We start from the raw sequence: 23,872 nt of genomic DNA, 5'->3' as shown, positions 1-23,872 counted from the left end.
CCTCCTGAAGGATGTCAGGGGATTGCAGTGGGCAGGGTTCAAACCAGAGATTTTTTTAGAAGCGTGTCCTGAATGCATAATATAATAATAATAAAAACCACAGCGATTAAATAAAAAAAAAAGACTATTCAAATTTGCAATTTCGACTCAATGTGTTTTCATATTCAACATAGCAAAAAGTTCATGATTATACTTCCTGCCATTTTTAAACACTTTTGAAACTCTTTTTGTGTGGAACTTTTAACAGCACTTGTTGGTATATATCTTGCTTTTGTAGACATTTTATAAAAACAATACTTTTTTTTTGTCAGTCAAAACTGGTTTTATAAACCTGACCTTGGGTGAATACGTTTTTGTGTGTAAAAAGTTTTAAAAGGGAAATGAAACGTATGCATAACTATATTATTTTGTGTGAGGGGGGAAGTAAAAAAAAAAGATTTATAATAGAATTCTTGGGTGAGTGAGCGTTATGATGCCAGAATGATAAAAAAAAAATAAGAGATCCAAAAGCTAAAAGCAACAATGAGCTTCTGATATACTTTAATTCTGAATTAAGAAGCCAAAGAAGAGTCAGTGATTGTATGTAGCATTGTTTTTTAGGGATAATGACATTTGATAAAAGAATTCTCAGTATGTGTTTGTGTGTGTGTGAGGTCAATATAAGTGGGCCATTCTAATTCTATTCTAATTCATGAGCCAAAATTATGTTAGGGGAATGTAAAAAAAAAAGTGGTGTGGGGGAGGTTCGACCAAAATATTATATGAACATTGAATGCAAAATAATACAAAAGAATAAAGTGATATTAAATTTCACAAGCCAGAAGTGAGTGTGTTTGGGAGGGCATTTTAAAGTGGGCAGTTGAAATTAAAAGTAACGTACCCATTTATATCGGAATTCACTGGCTAAAATGGGATTGTTGAAATGTGGAAAGTTTTATTGAAAGTGAACAAAAATGTGGGGGTTGTTCCATCCTAAACATTATGTGAGCATTACAATTTGCAGCATGTAAATAAGAAAAAAAAAAGGGCCCAGCCAAAAAACTATCATATAGATATAGATGGGAATAAAAGAATTGAAATAAAAAGGCCATTATTTAAAATACATATAAAATGCATAAATTTGTTATTGAGGAAAGTTCATAAAATTTCAATTTCAGTATATTTTCTATGTCTATGAGTTATTTAAAAAAAAAAAAAAAAATCTATCCTCTAGAGCTATCTCAAAGTGCTATTAAGGATCTATAGATCTACATCAAAAGTCTCAACTGAGCATTACTTTAGTCAATCATTTTTATTATTGTTTTCACCTCAGTCCCAACTAGATCTAGATATAAGTTTATAATTATAATAAAAATATTTATAATCTCTATCAAATACATTTTCTCAATTTTATTTTGGCACATATAATAGATCTATAAGGGCCTTTTGCCAGAGAGATTATTTCACTAGTGACTGGACTCTAGACTGTACAACTATAAATTATAGATTGACTGAGTCTGTATAGCACTAGATCTAGATCTATAATAGTATTTTTTACTATTTTAGATATATAGATTTAAGACTTCATAGATCTAATTATGATTTATTATGATATTGATAATACAGCCAGGAACAACAGTCCGATGGTTAAGTGAGCTTTTAAATGCACCATAATGCAGTTGACGAGTTGGTACCGGGCTGGGGCGCACTGGCCTCACTGGAGGTATCAGATAAATTAAACTAGAATCTGGTTCTATCATCTAATGATCTAGACTCTATAGGGCTAGTAATAATTTATATAGTAATTATACTTAATTATAGTAATACTTGACTTAGTAAATCTAACTTTGTTTTCTTTAATTTCTTAGACTCACTGACTCTAGTCGTCTAGTAGAGACTAGACTCTACTCTTTACCTACTAGCTAGAGGCTAGAGTCTAACTAGAAACTAAGAATCTAGATTTAGTCAATTTAGTCTAGAGTCTAGAATACTCTAGAATCATAAGAATCTAGATTATAATTATTCTAAATTCTAGATTACTAGATCTAGATCTAATTAATTTTATTAAATACTGGTGGTCTAACTAAACTCAAGATCTATCTTAAGATTCTAAGTCAAGTCTAAAGTCTAAACACTAGTATTCACTAGATCTATAATTATTTATATAGATTATAATAGATCTATCTAGAATCTAGAGATAAATTAAATATCATAAATAGATCTAGAATTTAGATTTATTCTAGTAACTAGTATCTAGTCATTATAGTATTTATAGATCTAGATCTAGATCTAGATCCTTAATACTAGTATTACTTTTAGTAATTAGTATTATTATAGTATTATAGTAAAATAGTAGCACTCACCTAAATTTTCAGGATTGCTCATTTTCCACTTCTAAGTAGACTCTTAGAAGTCAGTCTAAAGTCTAAGTAATCTTACAGTTAGTCTTACAAAGAACCAATTTGAATTTCCAAAAGTCTGAATGAAAAGTAAATAAATTGTCCTTTTCAAAAAGTAAGTAATGTGACAATGCTTGCAGATCTAGACCTGTCCCTAACTTTTCTAACGAAATCTAGAATCTAGTCTAGATCTTGATCTAGGACTAGAATCACTAGATCTATATCTAGCTAGAGTCTAGATCTAAATCTAGAATCTAGAAGATGAATGTTTAATTTTTATTGTTATTTATGAAATTTAGAACTCGGAAGACATGCCTTAATTATCGTTCTTTCATTTCCGTTTGCTAACCCTCAAAATAATTTCGATCTTATCTTGTTTTCTTTCACTTTTTAAACAATTATATTTATTTTTAATTTTTAAAAACATTTTATTATGAATGTATTGTCCCGTCCAATATTTTTATTGCTGTAATCTAGACTCTAGATCTATTTTAAAATCAATTATTAAAAAATCACCTGCATAAAAAAATTAAAATGATCAAGTTCAAGTAATCCAATTGTTTATGAAATATTATAGGCCTAATAAACGGTATAAGTGTTGTTATACTTTTGTTATAAAGTTGGGTAGGGCAGTGGCGTCACTAGATGGGTGCTGTCCGCACCGGGTGACACCCATTAGGGTTAATCTTCAGATTTATACCCAAATATGTGTAGGCCATAGACTTATATATTGTATATATAAGTCTATTGTCTAGGCAAATCTACTGTACTAATCTAGTCCAACGTTTCTACGTTAGCAGATCGATTCAAAAGGTTCTTATTAATGCCTAGTGAACAGCGAGATTCTAGAGTCTACCCCGTTTTTTACGTCAGTACAAACCAATGTCTCTTGACTAACGTACCATCGTAATGTTGACATTTTTTGCGTGGCCGCTACAGGACGCTTCCTAAAGATGATGATGGTCCCTGAAAACAAGCCCGTTACGAACTCGCATAAACTACTGCAGCATTCCTCAGGCTGGTGGTGGGGGGGGGGGGCACCACTTGGGAAGAGGGCCGACGTTCTCACGTGAGGGCGTGACGCCCTTACCAATGGGGAGAGGGTGAAGCAATTCAAATTATTTTACACGTGTATAGTTAAAAAGTTGTCTGTTCATTGTAGTTATAAATCAAATTTTGAACATTAATTCTGTGAAATGTCACTGTCAATGTTTAAAAAGTTAAAATAGTGTAAGATAAAGACTTCTTGTCTTCTACTTATAAGGAACTTTTTAAATGTTTACCGTTTTTGTGTGAGCTAGGCGTCTGCAAAATATCAATTAAAAACTTCTTTTTGGAGAAAACATTTCAAAACGTCTCTACTGACGTGATTCTTTGTGAATCGTCAGATTGTTCAAAATTCTCATCAGAATGGTTAAAATTCTCTGATGTGTTTAACATCGTTATAGCGACGACCTTTGTGTGACAAAAACTAAAAAAAATCGCGGCAAGGCTACTTACTGAACATGAAGATGATCTTAAGACATACTTGCGCTATGGCTATATGTACCTTGAACATCCCCTGTATAATAGTAAGCCTATTGACCAATGCTGCCTCCTTCTTTAATAAACTTAATTTCAGCAACGTTTTAAAAACTAGTTTAAATAGTGATTCTAAGACAATATTTCTTGATCGGAACGTCTCACTCCGTTAAAATTTAACATTGATATGGGCTTTTCTTAGTACGGGAAAAAAAATACGTTGAAGAAGACACAAGCTGAAAACGAAAGAAAACGCCTGGAGGAACTAACGCGCTTCAACAGACCACATTGATATGGAACCTGATGCCTCTCTAATACGATCTCCAGAAATAATTTTTTCTATTATACAAAACAGTCTCAAATTATGTACATATCACGATTTCTGAAAAAAAAAAAAGGCAATCAAAGTTAATAGCCAGGGGGTGACACCCTGAACTAACCGCACAAGGTGACACCGTCACTAGTGGCAATCTTCGTTATAACTTTTCATGGTAATGATAGAGAATAAATGTATCATTCTGAAGAACAATATATATGCTACTATATCTAGAGCTGTCTTTATATGCTACTAGATCTAGAGCTGTCTTTGATCAATAATGTTATTTATTATAGTAGAAAACAAACTAAAAACTTAATAGGGCACAGCTCTTAACAATAGCAATATTTCACTAAAGAATTTCAGTACCTACAAATTTTAAAAAATATTTTGGATTAGTTCCCTTACACATAAAACCATAAAACTTAGTAATTTGTATTAGAAAATGAAAACATTTACATTTTTAGGCAGTGACAGGTGATGGTGTGCATTTTATTTTTTTCTGTTGTTTTTTTTTTAACCATCGTCTGTTTTAGTAATTTCAAATATATGACCCCTTTGAAAATAAGCAAACGTCTTTTTTTTTTTCAAAAATAATAACAACAAACTGTTTCTGTACATTGTCTTTAAGAATAAAACATCTTTTAAAGCATTTTTTTTTTATTGCAGCTGAGATTACATCAGTGTTGTGTGGATGCTTTGAAGGCCCGCTCTTCGAAGGACCTTAATATCAGGGCTTTATTTTTCTTGCCATTTAACATTCATTCTTTTTCTGAGACAGGTCATGTGGAAGTGGCTCCGTGTTTTTTGTTTTTTTTTTTGTTTTCTATATTCTGTCCACGTTTTTAAGGCATAGAGCAATGTAAGGAGGATGACAGCAGGGGCGGACTGAGTATCAAAATCGGCCCGGGCATTACCGTATAAACCGGCCCACAAATGGCATGTCATATATCTTCGGTGGGTGGGGGATATTTATCCCACTCCGCAACATATATATATATATATATATATATATATATATATATATATATATATATATATATATATATATATATATATATATATATATATATATATATTTGTGTGTGTGTATATGTAATTAATCATCATTACATTCTGATCTTTCATTCTTTCAAACGTTTTTTCTACCCTAGAATACTCTCTTCCTATAATTAGTGGAAAAACAGTACACACCGCCAAAGAGCAGCTAGGGAGTCTGGGGGAGCTGGGGTCCGGGGCGAAGCCCCGGAACCAAGCATTATTTCAGTTATTTTAAGCTTTAAAAATGCATATTCTGATGTATCTACAGTGCAATTAGCCCGCTACTCTTCCGCTAAAAAAATTCAAAAACGAAATCTGCTATTCAGTGGAGTTCAGCGACTGGTAGACAATGGTAAAATGCTTTTTTTTTTGTATTGGAGGGGGAAGGGAAACCACAAAACCCCTTTTGGCTACGCTCATGAAATTTGGTGACTGTAGTTTGCTTAAGTTGGCTGCACTGGGGAAGTAAGTAACGTTTCCCTTTCAGACAATGAAGTCTGAGGCAAGTGATGGTTTGAAGACCCTCCCCTGCCGGCTACGCCCGTGTGTTACATTATAGGTGTAAGCCTAATTCTCTATAAAATATATAAAGTTCGATAACGCATCGAAAACTGGATGTATGCATTCGTAGGATTACATAATGTATTCTATTTATACATGTATGTAGTCTGAAAACTATAAACAATACAATAGCAGCCTAATGAGTTTGAAGCTTTTTGGTATAACTTATAGATTACAGACGTTTCTTTAAAAAATAAGATTGTTACGTCTTACGCATTTCATGTGTCAATCTAGTCATGCATGTTGATCTGTGACTTAAAATATGCTAAATCATTGGTTTTCCTGGCTGATTCAGGTAACCCATTCCATTAAAAGATAAGAGAAAGCAGAACGGTTACAGAGGCACTTACTTAATGTGAAAAGCTCTTGCTTCCTCCTAGTACATTCTCAAATTTGCGATTCGTATATGAATATACCATGAACCATTATTTAAAATATAAATCTCCTTTCATTAAATATCAGATGTGACAGCGCAATATAAATTATTGTAACTATTGTAATAATTTTCATCATTAATGACTTCATACTGAGCATAAGTTTGCCATTAATTATAATAGTGTAAAAATTGATTTAGATCTAGATTTATTTTTTAATTAAATAATTTTTTTTTTGTAAGCCTTAACTGTAGTATTTTTAGATCAATGTTATTAAAAATAAATAAACAAAAAGAAATTTACCTTTGCTTTTCAAATCGCAGAAAGTAGAGCATTATACCCATATTGAGCTGTGAATAAGTTGGGTGGTTTGCAATTTCGCGGCTGTGTGTATGTGTTAAAGTTTCTATTAAGTAAATAAGTATTGTTAATGAGCTAATTGTCGCGTCTATTTTTTTAATTTTTTTTTTTTTGCTGCGTTTTCTAACTTAACCTTACTCATCCCTCTTTTTGGTTAAATTTCATTGGAACCATTAAAAGACGGGGGAGGGAAGGAGCAACAAAAATGGGAATCAAAAGGCCCATGCCGACCAGCAAAATGATTAGGCCAAACACAACCTCGAAGACATCAGAGCAGTTCATGCCGCTCGTGCGGTCTAACGTTTTGCAAATGATAATACGTACAGTGTAGGCCTATAGTGTATTTTTTTTTTATATTCTTGTTGAATTTCAAACAAAATTAATTGTAATAAGAATTTTAAAAAAATAACAAGAAAACGTGTTCGGACCTTTGTGTCTTGCTGCTGTCACTTTTTTTTTTAAGTTGTCTGCATGGAAATTTTTTTTTTCTTTGGTCGCGATCAGACCGGCCCATTTGGTACCGGCCCACCGGGCATTTGCCCGTTTCCCCATATAGCCAGTCCGCCCCTGGATGACAGTTCGATAGACCTCTATCTTTGTGTTTGTGGAGATACCTTGATTAATCTAGACATTTTTAGACAGTTTGCCATATGATGCTGTGGCCACATTAGCCGAATGGAAGATCCCCAGCATCCATAGTAAACGACTTGTGTATGGCCAATTAATAAAGGGAAGCGCTCACAATGTGGATAAAGAAAACGCTTTAGGGACTCCCTCAAAGCTTCTCAGCATTGACCCTGCCACTTGGGAGACGGAAGCATATGATAAAGCATCATGGCGTCGCGCTGTGAAAACTAGCGCTGACAGAAGAAAAGCGCCAGAGAAGAAAAGCAAAGGCCAATGACACTAGCTCCAGCTGGAATTACCTGCCCAGTGTACAGCCGAACATTCCGGGTATACATAGGTCTCACCAGCCACACGAGGGGGCACAAAACCCCATGTGCAAAGCCCTCAGCCCCTGGATGACAAAAGTGGTCACCATCGAACTACGATGGATGAACTATATATTGTCTTTTATTCAGAAACCGTGAACCATTTCCACTCCCTCCTTTCTTTTATAAACAGAAATTGCGACACACTTATTTTTCCTTTCGAAAGGAGATTTTTTGCATTTTAGTTTTTCTCAATGGAAAAAAAAAAAGTGAGGAGACCTGGCGGGGGTTTGAAGCACTGCAAAAAAGTTTACTGTAAAACTGGAAAGGGTTGAGTACGTTTTCTATGTATACATATGGAAGAGAGAAATTAAGTGATACTTGAATTCACGGGCTGGTCCAGTTCAACGTGATAGATGCAATAATTCTTTGGCCTAATGAAATGTGCTTGGAGCTTGTGCGTCTTTTTATTATTATTATTGTTGCGAGAAAGAACAGAAAATAGCGATCCATGACAAAACCAACAATATTCAATATATAGCTTGGAAACATATCAACAGGTGTAGCCGGTGGGTAATGCTAGTATTAAGACAAAACCAAGATATTTAGGAGAATATGTTTCGTTTGGTCAACTCAACAGAAGTTTTCATTGAGATAAATATATAATGCTGAGGTGTAGCTCCAGACAGCTAATCCGAAATACCAGGTAAAAGTAAGCTACTCTTTAACTTAACAAACATCATTCACTTGACAAACACCATTAACAAACATAGTCTGTCACACAGAATGTTCTAAACATCATTAACTTGACAAACACCATTAACAAACATATAGTGTGCCACACAGAATGATCTAAACATCATTAACTTAACAAACATATTTTGGATAACAACTTGGAATCCGAGAACACAAAATATAATGGCTCTAATTTCCATTTTATGAATCTGCAGGCTTCAATATGATGCGCTAATCTATAACACTATACGTATATTTAATTGTCTCTCAACTCATTCAAATCTCTATCTACTCAACAGCTAGACTGTACACGTGTCTTCTAGATCTTTCATCAGCCGCCCCTCCCCCCTCCCATTTTTTAAAATTCACCACACGTGCAATCCATCTTTCTAAAAATAGCTCACAAAAATCCTAGTCACTGTAAATGGATTACATCAGTCAACAAACACACACTCCATAATATAGCCATATAATATACATATAATGGATAAAATAAACCCCTTTGTAAAAACGCCCATACAGTAAGAGACATTCAACAGGTCGAAATCGGTCTCTTTTTGTTTAGTCATAATGATGCAATATCGTCATATTATAGTATCTTGAACAACTAGAGAAATCAGTTTCGTCTTTTTACCGAAACAATCAACGTCCAGTTTCGTTTACTGTAGTGCCATTTAATTTTGTTAAATCCATTTAAAATGCAACTAATGTATTTACTATTTGTAATGATTGACAAACAAAAATAAAATGGAAAATATGTTTAATTCCCCCTTCGGTGGGTTAACCCCACTCGCGCTATTGTTAACGAACGGAAACGTCCTATTGGATTATCTCATGTGACCGGCGACACACCCTATCGAAACGTACGATGTGTTTACAAACATTGATCCTGCTTAGATAGATGATTACAAGGTCACAGCCCTGGTCAAAATTAATTAAAACTGCACATAGACATATAGCTGATAAGGCTAGGTTAACTCAATGGCTATGCGTAAGAATACATGTATCATCCAATCGTCATTCTGATAAAAGCATAACACCTAAACACGTCTGGTTTCAGTGGTACTACGTGGACCAACGTTGTTTAGAAATCAACGACACTTTTTTAAAAAAAAAATATTAAGAGCCTAAGGTTGACCCAGATATTCTGATGTAAACTATCCTGGTTCATAACACGCCACCGCTACGTAAACTCCGATTCGCGGCAGCTCTGCATTCTGATTGGCTGGTGGTCCCGTGACTCAAGCTCCACGTAGCAGCGTCGGCAAAATAAAAGAGACCGTCTGCAGGTAGAGAGCGTTAGAGCGTTTAGACCAGGATGGACGTATAAGAAAGAATTGAAAGGATAAAAATACAAGGCTTTAAGCCTGCCGTTAGAAGCAATGGTTGATCGTCGAGTAAAATTGTAGCACATAATTTAAAATTCAAAAGGATATCTTCAGACCGTAGAGTCTTGTGATTTGTTGGATTTGACGGATATTTGATTTCCGAAGGAATAATCTGCTTGTATTTGATCTGTTATCTGCAAGCCGCCGACCGATCTGCAAATCATCAGCCTCAACATGAGAACGGTAAGTTTATTTCATGAATTTGCTTATTTTTTATTTCTAGATCTAGAAAGAAATCTACCAGCTAACCAGGACTGGATTGTAATCTAGAGTTTACATTAGATCTAGACTTTAGATCTATTCTACATTTAATCATTTGATTTATTAATCTGTAAATGACAAATCTAGATCTAGATCTAGAATCTATCTAGACTAGATCTAGATCTCATCTGGTCAATCTGGTGACATAGACTAGTCTACTAGTATTAATTTATTATTCAAATTATTGCAATATGATTGAATATGCGCAGAGTTTTGCATTGAAAATGTCTACTAAAGAAACAATACAAAGTTTAGATTGATCTGGTGTTTTACACTATTTATCCATGCTCAAGACTCATCTAGATTTCAATTTGTTTATATTCTGCTGTTGGAATATTCCACTATCAGGGCTTTGTTTGAGGCTGAGGACAGAGGCTATTTTTAGGTTTGACCTTTTCATGAGGTCACTACAATTTTCTTGTTATGGGGTCACATCACTAGAACTAGTCTAGTCACTATTTATAGTCTAGAATCATACATAGTCACAAGGTCTAGTCTTAAAATAATCTAGATCTTTACTAATTCTATACTATTAGATTCTAGATATAGTATTATCATCTAAAGTCTAAAACTAAAAAGTATTGACAATATTAAATATCAATAGTCACTCAATAGTGACAATTATAGTCACAGCACATAGACTAGTGCATACTAGATCTAGATCTAATACTAGAATTACATAGAAAGTGTAACATAACAGTCATAGGAGTGTGTCACAATGAATGATCTGAGACCAATAGATCTAATAGATCTAGGTCTAGATGCTATAAATATACTAGCATAATTTATATATTGTATAACTCAACTATATTGTCTTTTTTGAAGTAAGTCTGTTTTTTTATACAATTAATGTATCAGAATGTAGACAAACATAGAAATAGAGTCAATTGAGATCTCATCTAGAACAAGAATAAATCATGATCTAGAATACTCTAGATCTATATAGATAAATCTGGTACTAGAGTTTATGTCTTGTGCTGCTATTGGTTGTGAACATAGACTGTCTTTAATCAAGATCTAGAATCTAGGACAAGACTGTAGATCTACTTAATTCTACTAACAGAATATTTAGATTTGCTAAGATGTTGTCATTTTAAGTCATCTAATCCTGATTTAGATCTAGATATTATAATAAATCTATTTATTCTAGATCTTGTATTTGGAATCATATCTGATCTATATTCTAGATCTAGGTCTAGAATGACTCTTAGATCTTATCATTATGTTATTATAATAATTATATTAATTCTAGATTAAAGATTTTCATTGAATAATTTTATAATTATAAATATAGATTAGTGGATACAACCAGAACTAGATGCATTTTAATTTTAGTCTCTTACTAAGACTCACATTTTTAATGCATGTAAAGATCAGATCTTGAACTTGTTCTATCTTATAGTAACTATTGTTATGATACAAACTGCATGGACTAGGTCTACCTGCATTTAAGATATATATGACTTATCCAATTAGCAATGGGCATGTCACATCTAAAAATAAAGATAGACTCTATCTAGATTTGTATTACATAAATCTAGTTTTCTGTATGAGTTTTCTTTCAACTTCTAATTATGGCTTACTCACTTAGATCTATAGTTTAAGAAAGTAAAATTATAAACAAGGAGTTATTGTATACCACACACACACTCTTGTAATGTTAACATCACCTTCCACTTCAAAATATCAATGGAACTTTCATTAGAAAGTAAGCAAAAATAACCCTGAGGTGTCCAAGCCATTGTTTTTATTTTGTGTGTTGAAGACATGAGACTTGAATTTTCCTTGTTAAAACAAAGGTGCCTGCAACATATATTATTTTATATAAAAATTAAGATCCACATCATTTTGTTTACTTTACAGATAGAAGAAAATTCCTCATTGCGCTCTTCAGCTGTTCGGCCAAACAGTTTGGAGTTGGATAATGCCCTCACTTTGGATATGGATTGTATTTTTCCAGACCTTGACAACAACAATAGTAACAACATCAGACCTAACACAAATTCTCGCAATAGTCGAAAGAAGAAACGAAGGGCTACTATTAAAAAATTTAATGGTAAGATTTTTCTTCTGCTACCAATAAGTGCAAACCATTTATACATTTTATAAGAACTTAATTAAGTTCTTTTGATATAACTTGTAATAGCTCATCTTATTTATTCAACAGATCTCTATGAGGAAACTGGAGAGTTTTTAGGTAATGGCTCTTATGCATCCGTGAAAACTTATGTGAATAAAGAAACAGGCAAAGAATATGCTGTTAAGGTAATTGACGTTTGTTTCCAAGATTTAATTAGTAATGTGAAATGAGATTTTTTTGTTGTTGTTGCATCAATTTTTATAATAATTTTGTTCTAAGTATTTGTTGTTTTTTTTTCTTCTTATTAGATGATCAACAAATGTACCAGTCTTCAGCGCAGTAAAGTGTTCAAAGAAATAGAAATTTTTCATCAGTGTCAGGGCAGTGAAAATATCTTGAATCTTGTGGAGTATTTTGAGGAGGATGATGTTTTCTACCTGGTCTTTGATAAGATGGAAGGCGGCACACTTCTCAGCAACATTGAGAGCCGTGGGCACTTAAGTGAATATGAAGCCTTTTTGGTTGTTCGGGAAATAGCTCGTGCTCTTGATTTTCTACACAGCAAGGGCATCGCTCATCGAGACCTGAAGCCAGAAAATATATTGTGCCAACGATTGGGAGAAGTTGTTCCACTCAAGATTTGCGACTTCGATCTCGCCAGTGGGGTGCCTGTCAGTGTCAACAATTCGGATGGAAGTAAAACTCCTGAGCTTCTCACACCAGTCGGCTCAGCTGAGTATATGGCACCTGAAGTTGTGGATGCTTGGGTGGGAGAGTCTTTCTCCTATGATAAAAAGTGTGACCTTTGGAGTCTTGGAATAATTCTGTAAGTATCTTTTTTTTTTTTTAATGTTTTTAAAGTAATCAATATATGTTGGCCTACATATTGTAAAATGAAATTAATACATTATGATGATTTATTGACAGTGTCATGTCTGATTATTTGATCAAGGTTTTCTATATTTTTTTTTATTAGGTATATAATGCTATGTGGCTACCCTCCTTTCTACGGCCAATGTGGGGAGGAATGTGGATGGGAGCGAGGTGAGGCTTGTCAGGACTGTCAGGAGCTACTGTTCAATTCTATTCAAGATGGTGTTTACGAGTTTCCAGAGCCTGAGTGGAGTTGTGTATCTGAGAGTGCCAAGGACTTGATCAAGCACTTGTTGGTACGCGACCCCCGTAAACGCTACTCAGCTGCAGATGTTCTGAAACACCCTTGGGTGGCTAGCCCTCCAGCTGCTACCCCTCTAGCAACCCCTCATATTCTTACAAGGTAAATAGATCTGTTTTATTTTTATTTTTTTTTAGACTTTTTACCTATTTTGTTTTGAACTTAAGTTGTTTCAATCTTCTTTGTGTTAATTGTTTTATGGGTTGTTTTTTTCAGGAACAACAGCACTAAAGATTTGGAGTCATTTGCCGAGACAGCTATTTCTATCAATCGTATGATGCAGCAGCACCTGATCATTTCAGGACCACAGTTTTTTGTTAGCGCCAGCAAGACTGAGAAAGTGAGTGAGGAAAGTAGTGGAGATGATGAACCCCATAGTGATAATGATTTGGATTCCAGACCATCTTTTGGCATGAAGCTTTCTCCACCAGGCCTGTCCAGTCTTGCTCAGAGGAGGGCTGTTACATCCCATGCCTCTGCCAACTACAACAACCACAAGAATGATGGTCAGCGTTGCTATGTAACTCGCTGTGGCTCATCCATGGGAAGTGTTGAAAGTTTCTGTATTAGCTCAGGGAGCTGGCAGTAAAGAGGGCGGCAGAACATCGAATCGGTCTTAAAACTCTTTCATTGTCCCTTTCCCCATTAAGGCCCCCCCCCCCTTTTTTTTTTTTTTTGTCTTGCATCCAGACTGTTTTTACTCATGACATTTTACATAGAAGAGAAATATTTTTTTAAGAGACGTCATAATAAACTGTTTATAGGACATGACTGATGTGTTGAATCACATAAGACGACTGAACATCAACTTGTTTGTACTGACTGTGTAGACATTTGTGAGTAGCATTTTGTTTTTGGCTCTGTTTTCTATCAAGTTGTCAAATTTTGTTAACTCACTTCCACTCATCCTCATTACAATGACATAATTATAAATGTTAACAATATTTTAGCTCTGAAAGTTTATTTATTTTTTATTTATTATTTTATTGGAAATCAAAAAGTGCTGTAGAGTTGAAGTGGTATTAAAAATTAGCTATGATGTACATGTGAACAGTTTTGATCCACTTATTTTCAGTTGATTTGATAAGTTTCTTTCTCATTTCATTTTTTTTTTTTTTACTGATGTTTGAAATCTTTTTAAAGTTGAACTTACTTTAATAACCTTGAAGACTGACATTGGTTAGTTATTTGTGCCATTTGTTTGTGTAGTTTGATTTGCCAAGCTCACCTAATACCCAGTTTCTACTTTTATATTTTTACAAACTTGTCATCCATGTTAGATCATTGCATAATTGTCTCCATTAGGCATTATCAATTCCTGTCTAGCATTTAACTTTGTAAATATTCTAGTTTTTTTTTTTTTAAGCCTGAAGAGTGAAATAATCTTGACAGTGCTTTATTATTTTTTTTTTCTACAACTCCTGTTCAATGGAGATTTCATTCATTCATTTTTTTGTAAGATGTTTATTGAAAGCATTCTTGTTTTATGGAGATAAAAACTCCATTCCATGATTGTTTTTCAATCATCTTGTTTCCAGACCCACTTCCCTGCACCCCCTATGACTTCCGCCCATCATTAACATATTTAACGCCATACTGTCGTCATCACAAGGACGGATGCTAAAATGGTTTGAATCTTATCATTCCAATTTTTTTTCCTTTCAAAGCATTGACATATCCATTCTTGTTAATTGAGGAACAACATTCTTGTCAATGTGTTGTTTTCATCTCCTTGTGTATTACGCCAGACCACTGAATGCCTGTTAAAGAGTATTTTTGTCACACTAATAGTGAACGCTGAGTCTTTCAAATTGTGTCAACGAGTAGCCTGATGATTTCTGTGACTTGGAATGTTGAGCTCTAGCAATAGACACAAGATCACCAAATGTACATGTTCTTGCAATGGTGACAGGCATAACGGATGTCATTATTGAATTGTTTTTTTTTTTGTTTTAAACTTTGTTATTGAAGGGCCTCATGACTTTAAGAAATGATCTTCCGTTGTGCTGTACAAGATGGATGCTTGCCAGAGGAGTGATTCTATTGGTGTAATTGTCTTTCAGTTTTTTATTTTTGTCATTGGTTTGTCCTGCATGAATGGGTTGTACTATTTGTTGTATTGTGATAGATCAGCTTTCAGTTAGTGTAGGCGTACAATGAAATAACCCAGAAAGTCTTTTTGATAATGTCGTTAAAAAACTTTCTGGCGAGAAAAAGATGTCTGTGATATTGTCAGTGACTGCATCCAAAATGTCTACTGATGATTTATTTCTTACTTGGTATTACAAATCTAGGCAACATAATCTTGTGGGAGTCCATGTTTTACTGTCCTGTGTTCTCCACTTGAAGAGGATGTGCCTTGGAGAATACTGAATGAATCTCTTATATGTCCACATTATGTCAGGATTATGCACAAAGAATGTTAGTAGTGTGAGATGTGCAGCCTTGTGTTAAAATCAATTGAATGCAATACATTGTTATTTTATAGTGTCCATGGAGTGGAGACTCTGTGTGTGTCTGATGACATGTCTGTGCAATTTTGTTTTTCTTGGCCAAAAATACTGTAAATATGTTTTTTTTTTTTTTTAAAAACTTTGTCCCTAGGACTTAAGTGATCTGAAGACTGGTGTGTTTGTAGTGGTTTGATTGTCTCAACCATTTGAGTTAGGGCATTGAGTTGGTGGGGAGGTCTGTGTTTAGTATTGATTTGATCTAGTCTCCATGTAAAACTTGTGCTGTTAAAGGTTGATATCAGGAACATTTGATGGTTGTGTTCATCAGCAATGGTTGACCTTTTTTTTTTTTTTTTTTTAAGTTGATTTAAACATAAAAATATGAAAAAAAAAATATATTATATATATAAAAACCACCTTTTTTTTATAATCAAAGTTAATTCATTGTTGACTTTTTGTGTTTGTTACTAGACAAAATGTTAACAAATTGACCTACATTGTAAATGTAAGCCTTGAAGATTGTTGACAAGAGCTGCTACGATTTAAAAAAAAAATGTATTAAAAAATGAGGCTCATTGTTTTCTCAGGGTGTTCCATCAGACTGGCCATGGCAAAAAAACAACAAAAACTTCAAGGCATTATTGTAGCACTGTTTGAATTGTTCTGAAATATAGGCCAGTCTTGTTTATATATTGGTCAAATACAAACTGAAAAATTGAAAAAAAAAATAAATTTGAACTGAAAATAAACAAAAAAGTATTTTTCCAATAACTTTGTATGTTTTGTTTCTTTCAATGTTGTGATTAGATTTTGGAACTGTCTGTTAATTGAAAAAAACAAACAAAAAGTTTCAAGTATAAAGGAAAAGATAACGTCAATAGGACAGTTTAAGGTGTAAAGTTAAAGCAAAAGATTTATTACTTGACGCTCTAAAAAAATGTAAATTTTGCTACTACATAGCTGGAATTCACTCGATGCATAGAAACTGTGTTGAACCCTTTTTTTTTTTCTATAGATTTTATTTCAACTGTTTCAATCACCAATATCTTAAGTGGCAATTGACAAATGATTAGATCTTTGATCGTATAATTATTATTTAGTCAAAGAAAGTAATATTCCTATAATCTCATCTATGTCTTGGGTCTAAGCTCTAACCTCCCATTTCCGGTCAAAAGCTTGTAATTCACAAATTCCTTTCCATTACTGCATATTATTAATACACAAGTATGTAACTGAATTAGAACAAGCACTATAGAACAGCCCATACAACTAAGACGCTATTTAAAAGGATTATTTCTTGTTTCAATTGAAAACGACAGAAACAAAATGATTTACTTCGGGTAAAGACAGCCGATTGCAAAATACGAAAATGCTGTCACCTTTCCGATAAATACATTATAGTTCTATTTAAAAAAATAATAGGAAAGCTTTCTACTACTTCCAGTCTAAGATCATAGAGAAACGTTATTGCTGTCAGAAATCAACCCAGTAACCCCAAGAGTCCAGCAAGTAGATGAACTGTATTTGGTGATGTATCGACATTATTTACGTTTAATTAAACGATTATTAAACTGTAAAAACTATCAAGTTCTTCAGGTAATACCGTTTGGTACGCATTAATTCCAGCCTCAACTTAAGCGTTTCGGCTTACCCCATTGCTGAATTTAGCTATAAGCAACACAATCTATAGCATTGGGGACCTGTTTTCTAGGGGGGGGGGGGGGGCTCAAATAGGTTCTAGAGATATTTTCAAGCATTTTGAAACAAGAGCAACGAAAAATTGCCCGACAAGATGTCCTATTTCTCAAATAGCTTAGGACCTTATCAAGTCTAAATCAGGCCCTGCTTACCCAACACGTCGTTAATAGTACGTACTACGTAGGGAAAAAATGTAATCAGGACTTTGCCCAACCTGTCACACTGAGATGTCATAGCATCAAAGACAGGTTATGACAGTTCTCGCTGAGAGTCTGGGCCTACGCCTCGCCATCAACAAAACTTGGATACCATGCAGACAAAACTAATGTCTCTGGCTTGGGGCCACCACTGCTGGCGGGCTGATACACCATTTCATGAAGATAACAGCCCCTCTTCTGCAATGTCGTGTGACCTTTCCGTTAAAGAATCGACCTAGATCTTTGTTAATTAGAAAGGGTAGAACTAGGTTAGGGGAAAGTGGCAGGATGTAGATTGGACTGACGAAAAAAAACAAGCTCAGAGCGATTCTAAACTAATTTAGTAGGTCATGTTATTGTAAATTAAAAGCAAAAAATGTGCACAAATTAAATGGTCTTTTCAAAGCAAGTTTGATTTTATAACAAACTTGAGGGCTCTAAATACAGTTCTGATGTCTATTCTGACATTTGTCTGCTAAAATCGTTTTAAGAGAAAGCTCTACTCAGTTAAGTAATAGCTTCGATTGTACTATTTTTTATTTGGTTCAAGCTCTAGCAATTTAATAGGAAAAATCATATGGCTATTGAGTTTTAGTTTGCGTTTTTTGACAAGGTCCTCAGAGCTAAGTACCTGGAGAAAGAAGATGAGTCAGACAGAGAAAGCGATGGGTAGACAACATAACAGAATGGCAGGTCTGCCATTGAAAGCGATTTTTATCTAAGGCAAAGGAATGGAGAAAGACGGTCAACAGATCTTGTGTGGTGCCCCAATGGTCCAACAGGCTTATGAATAGGTGAAAGTGAAGAAAGTATCATTGGCTGTAATGCAACTACGTGCATCTGCTCATAAGTCTATGACCTGGTTTAAAAAAAAAAAAAGAAAAACTTTAAAGTATAAAACTCATTTCCATTACGTTAATCACCTTTGAATTCTTTGTTTAGATCTCGCGATTATGTAGTTATATATGCGTCTCAAGCTCACAGTAATGAAATATAATTTCCAAAACTGAAAAAAAACAAAACAACAAATATGGTTACAATGACAGTTTGTGTGGAAACACAAGCTGAAAATCGGCCCCCGAAGTGGTCCACCCAGGCAGGTAAAAAGGCAGGTTTCAATATTATTAGAATGAAATTCTATCAAAGACAAATGACAGAAAATAATGGAGAAAAAATAAGGTTAACATATCTTGTGTGGTGCTCCAGCGGTCCAGCAGACCAAAGGATAGCTGATATTAATATGACAGTTATACAGTCCACGAGATAATCTGAAAAAAAACTATTATTAATTGTTGTTTTAAATTATGTCTGACCTATATGCATACTAAATAATTTTTTGCTCTTTAAAAAAATAGTAAACATTTATTTGGTGTAAATATAGTACTTCGTATAACAGAACTTACATAACTTAACAATACAAATATATTAAAAAAATGTTTGACAAAGAATCTACAACCGTTTGCATAAATGTGTTAAAAATATGGTAAATAGCAGTCTGCCCTAATAAAGAGCCTCAAGTGTTTGTTACTAATAATAGTGAATAGTTATTAAAGTGGTGTATTTTTATGAAAAAACTGCTTGCATAAGTGATTTTAAAAAATAGATTTTTCGCTTTCAGAAAAGAAAAAAGTAGCTGTTGCATCAGAACTTTGAATGGTCTAAAATATTGTGATGTCGGATTTTCACCATCTTTTCTAGTTTACGAGATCTAAACGGGACTGACGGACGGACAGACATTTCACACAAAACTAATAGCGTCTTTTCTCCTTTCGGGCGCCGTTAAAAACGACGTGTTTTGTAACTTCCAGAAATGAAGATTATTACACCCAAGAATGTGTAGATTCACTTATAAGGCCTAACTCTGCTACTTCGGTACACCGTAGACAAATAGGCCTATTTCGCCACTACCCGAGACTACAATTACTACAGTAACTCGAGAGAACTTAATAAAACAATTCACACCCAGAGTACGAACGTGCTTCATAACAGTGACACAAAGAAGTGTTCTTTTACACGCAATACAGGTCCTATGTCACAGGTCCTATGTCAGGTCCTATGTCACAGGTCCTATGTCACAGTCAAGTCTTCTCAAAGTCAAACATCATATTTTCAAGGGTACTGCTTTGTCAAAACAATGATTATTATTGTACATCCCCTCTTGTTATAGAGTGTGTATGTGTTTGTTTCCAAGGTGACAGTGAGAAGAAGTTAGCGATTGGTTGGTGGCTATGCAGTGAGGATGATGAAATTACTATAGGGCCTAGCGTAATTCAAATGTGAAACGGCAGGAAAGAGAGAAGACATGCTATTGTAGTGATTTAGTTTTGGTTTAAAATACCATTTTATATTATTACTTGTTTTAAAAAAAGTAAAGTTCCCCTTTCAGACCTTGAGATCTATAGGGCAGAGTGGTGTTAAAATCATATGTAAAGTAAAAGCGTTTGGTCGTTGTGCTGGCCACATGACACCCTCGCTGGCCTAACCATGGGCCCCAGAAACAGATGACCTATACATTATCTGCACTATAGTATAGTATAGATAGCAAGGTCTGAAAGGGGAGCCCAGAAACAGATGACCTATACATTATCTGCACTATAGTAGGCCTATAGTATAGATAGCAAGGTCTGAAAGGGGAGCCCAGAAACAGATGACCTATACATTATCTGCACTATAGTATAGTATAGATCGCAAGGTCTGAGAGGAAAGCTTTTTCAAGTTTTTGTTTATATGCAGCTCGTTGTTGTAAGTGATGTCCTCTATTCTGCCCTAAAGCACCATCTCCTGACATCGTCTTGGGTTAACCCTGCAACCATTCAGAGCTGGGACACACAGTCTATACAAGGCCTCTATGACCTGCAACCATTCAGTGCTGGGACACACAGTCTATACAAGGCCTCTATGACCTGCAACCATTCAGTGCTGGGACACACAGTCTATACAAGGCATCTATGACCTGCAACCATCAGTGCTGGGACACACAGTCTATACAAGGCATCTATGACCTGCAACCATCAGTGCTGGGACACACAGTCTATACAAGGCCTCTATGACCTGCAACCATTCAGTGCTGGGACACACAGTCTATACAAGGCCTCTATGACCTGCAACCATTCAGTGCTGGGACACACAGTCTATACAAGGCCTCTATGACCTGCAACCATTCAGTGCTGGGACACACAGTCTATACAAGGCCTCTATGACCTGCAACCATTCAGTGCTGGGACACAAAGTCTATACAAGGCCTCTATGACCTGCAACCATTCAGTGCTGGGACACACAGTCTATACAAGGCCTCTATGACCTGCAACCATTCAGTGCTGGGACACACAGTCTATACAAGGCCTCTATGACCTGCAACCATTCAGTGCTGGGACACACAGTCTATACAAGGCCTCTATGACCTGCAACCATTCAGTGCTGGGACACACAGTCTATACAAGGCATCAATGACCTGCAACCATCAGTGCTGGGACACACAGTCTATACAAGGCCTCTATGTCCTGCAGACAGTAGTAGGCTATACACAAGGCCTCTATGAATAATATCACTTTCATAAGAACACATTGGGATTGGCAGTTGCGAGCGGGAAGGATCGACCGTTCATTACCAATAGGTAATAGGTACCAACGGTACCAGTGTACAAAAATAGACCGAAAAATTGTGGATTCTTGAAAAAAAAACACACCACTTATTCACAGTGCTTAGGCTTCAGTCTTCGAAGTCTTCAAATTCAGCACAACCAGTGTAAAAAATGGAGAGAACTTGAAATCTAGAAACTATATACTTTCAGCCATTGCAATCAAGCTGCCAAAATACCACAGAAACTAGTTAGGGTGTTAAGGTAGAAGGTCAGGTTATTTATAAAGTTACACTTTTCACCTTAATGTCGGGATTTTAGCCATGCCGGAGTTGGCAGCTTGCCAAACTGCTGAAGCTAGAGAGAGATAGAAATAGATAGATAGACAGAGAGAGAGAGAGAGAGAGAGAGAGAGATGGGAAAGCTGCCAACTCTGAGATGTAGATCACGTGAAATAAGTTCGCGCAAGATGCCAAGTGAATACGGCGCGAGTTTTGACAAGAGCAAAATGTGCTTGATTGTTTTCACGGAGTGTGTCTGTGTGTCTGAAGTTTTTTTTTTTTTGCAGGGGAAAAAAATGGCCGCAGAACATAAAATATATATTTTATAGCCCTATAGAAAGATGCAGTGCCGGAGTTTAGTAAGTGGAGGCCCTGGCAGATTTTTTTTTGTTTGGAGCCACCTTCTTCTTCAAGCTTCAACATTCTTGCTAGAACTAAGGAACTAGAAATCTGAACAAGGTTGTTATTTATTGTTCATGAACGTGCTACGTGGGCCTTGAACAAAAACTATCCTCCTGGTATCCTCATCCCTCAGTTCATTTTGATATCCTGGTATCCTTATTCCTTAGTCTATTTCGATATCGTCTTCAATGGCTTGCTGATCTACTTTAGGCCTCCTATGTACAGTACCAATTCTATTGTTTTCGTATAATAAAAAGATCTCAAAATAGCTTAGGCTCCTCCCACTATCTTGATTTAGTTGATGTCTTAACGTGGGCGTGAAATAGTGTGCATACTTCAGCACACACACCCACTGACATGTATACATAACTAATTAAGATATAGCTAATTAAGATCAGTTTACCTGTCGAGATAAGTACGAGAAAAAAAAAAAAAGGAGAGAACACTTATTTCTGTTACTCTTCCAGTTCCAACCAACAAAACACAAGAAATATGATTATTCCATTAAGTGTAATAAAATATTTTGCATTCTACCCCCCCCCCTTCCACCCTCCACCACAACAAAAAAATAAAAGTTCTTCTTTCCTTGCCCAACCCTGCCACTGATACGTAGATCGGAAGTTACTAATAAAGCCGTTATGTAAAGACGAAGAAATAAGACAATCTCACCACTTGCAGTGTTGAAAGGGTCTATTAACTCTTGTCAATGTATAATGTCTTGTGAAGTGGAGAAACGCGAACTGTGTATAGAGTGTCCAGTAATCTAAATATTTTAGAGTAGGCCTATATAGAGTGTCCAGTAATCTTAATATTTTAGAGTAGGCCTGTATAGAGTGTCCAGTGATCTAAATATTTTAGAGTATATAGAGTGTCCAGTAATCTAGATATTTTAGAGTATATAGAGTGTCCAGTAATCTAAATATTTTAGAGTATATAGAGTGTCCAGTAATCTAATATTTTAGAGTATATAGAGTGTCCAGTAATCTAAATATTTAGAGTTTTGTCAACTAATATGTCAGGGCTTGTGGCATCGTTCAATGATATTTCTGTACATACGTGTATTTTGACCGTGTATTATATATCTATCTATATATTGATCTTTTCAATCCGGCACTAAAGTTCAAGATGTGTGAACTGTGTCAAGGCCGCAGCCGGCTAAGTCATACCAGCTGACAATATTGCACCCCAGAGGATCCAACATTGAATCGTTGACCTATTATTGGCAGACGTCCAATTCGCAACAAAGAGAGTTTATCTTGAGAATTGCCCAGGTAAATCTCAGGTAGGTGCCAAGATTTAAATGTTGGCAACTTAACAAAAATGAGGATTTTTTTTAGTCGATATATTTTAAGAGAGAGAGAGAGAGAGAGAGAGAGAGAGAAATGAAAGAAAGAAAGAGGAAGTTCTGACAGGTAAAGATGGAGAGGAGAGAGAAAGAGAGGGAGAGAGAAAGAAAGAGAGTAAGAGAGAGAAACGGAAGGAAGGGATAGAGAAAGAGAGAGGGAGAGAGAAAGAGAGAGAACGAGAGGGAGAGAGAAAGAGAGAGAGAGAGAGGGAGAGAGAAAGAGAAAAGAAAGAGGAAGTTCTGACAGGTAAAGATGGAGAGGAGAGAGAAAGAGAGGGAGAGAGAAAGAGAAAGAGAGAAAAGATAGAAAGAAAGAGGAAGTTCTGACAGGGAAAGATGGAGAGGAGATAGAGGTATTTGATAAAGAGAGAGAGAGAGAGAAATAAAAAAAAATTATGAGAGAGAAAATTCTAAGAGAGAGAGAGAGAGAGAGAGAGAGAGAGAGAGAGAAAGAGAAAGAGAGATTTCTGTTTCATGAAAGAGAGAACACCTCGCCTGAGTTGATATCTACTATTTCTATTTCAGTTTGCTTCAAAGTTTCAGAACAACGGCAATTGAACTGTGTAAATAACATCCATAAAATTGAATACTCGGAGTCCTTACGATGGAGTCATCCTAATATGAGTCCGACAGTGTTCTAGGAATCACTATAACCAACAGAGACCACTATTTACATTTACTTATGCTTGGTGCAAATAGATCAATACTCTGCCCTTGTAAGGAAATCAAAAGCAAATGCGGTCTACAAAACGTTTTAACATTTTCATTCTCTCTCTCTCTCTCTCTCTCTCTCTCTCT

At 35.2% G+C, this 23,872-nt stretch overlaps 2 protein-coding genes across 2 annotated transcripts in view; one reads left to right on the top strand and one right to left on the bottom strand.

The window, feature by feature from the left end:
* The window catches only part of LOC106066481 (calcium homeostasis endoplasmic reticulum protein-like), a 59,350-nt gene extending 56,630 nt beyond the window's left edge, over positions 1-2,720 (bottom strand). The window contains exon 1 of the mRNA XM_056028695.1: positions 2,343-2,720. Coding sequence (XP_055884670.1) covers positions 2,343-2,364 — 22 coding nt within the window. The 5' untranslated portion in view covers positions 2,365-2,720. The remainder of the gene's footprint in view (positions 1-2,342) is intronic.
* Positions 2,721-9,480: 6,760 nt separating this feature from the next.
* On the top strand, positions 9,481-16,345 carry LOC106066486 (MAP kinase-interacting serine/threonine-protein kinase 1-like). The gene is made up of 6 exons (XM_013225534.2): positions 9,481-9,789; positions 11,731-11,923; positions 12,035-12,132; positions 12,256-12,773; positions 12,924-13,223; positions 13,338-16,345. Exons 1-6 carry the CDS (start codon positions 9,781-9,783, stop codon positions 13,708-13,710), a joined length of 1,491 nt encoding a protein of 496 aa, XP_013080988.1. The 5' UTR covers positions 9,481-9,780; the 3' UTR covers positions 13,711-16,345.
* The last annotated feature ends 7,527 nt before the right edge of the window (positions 16,346-23,872 follow it).

This window comes from Biomphalaria glabrata, chromosome 5 (assembly GCF_947242115.1).
Source record: "Biomphalaria glabrata chromosome 5, xgBioGlab47.1, whole genome shotgun sequence".
Lineage (NCBI taxonomy): Eukaryota > Metazoa > Mollusca > Gastropoda > Planorbidae > Biomphalaria > Biomphalaria glabrata.
Note: the sequence above shows the minus strand (reverse complement) of the source record. Positions and strands in the feature narration are given on the sequence as shown.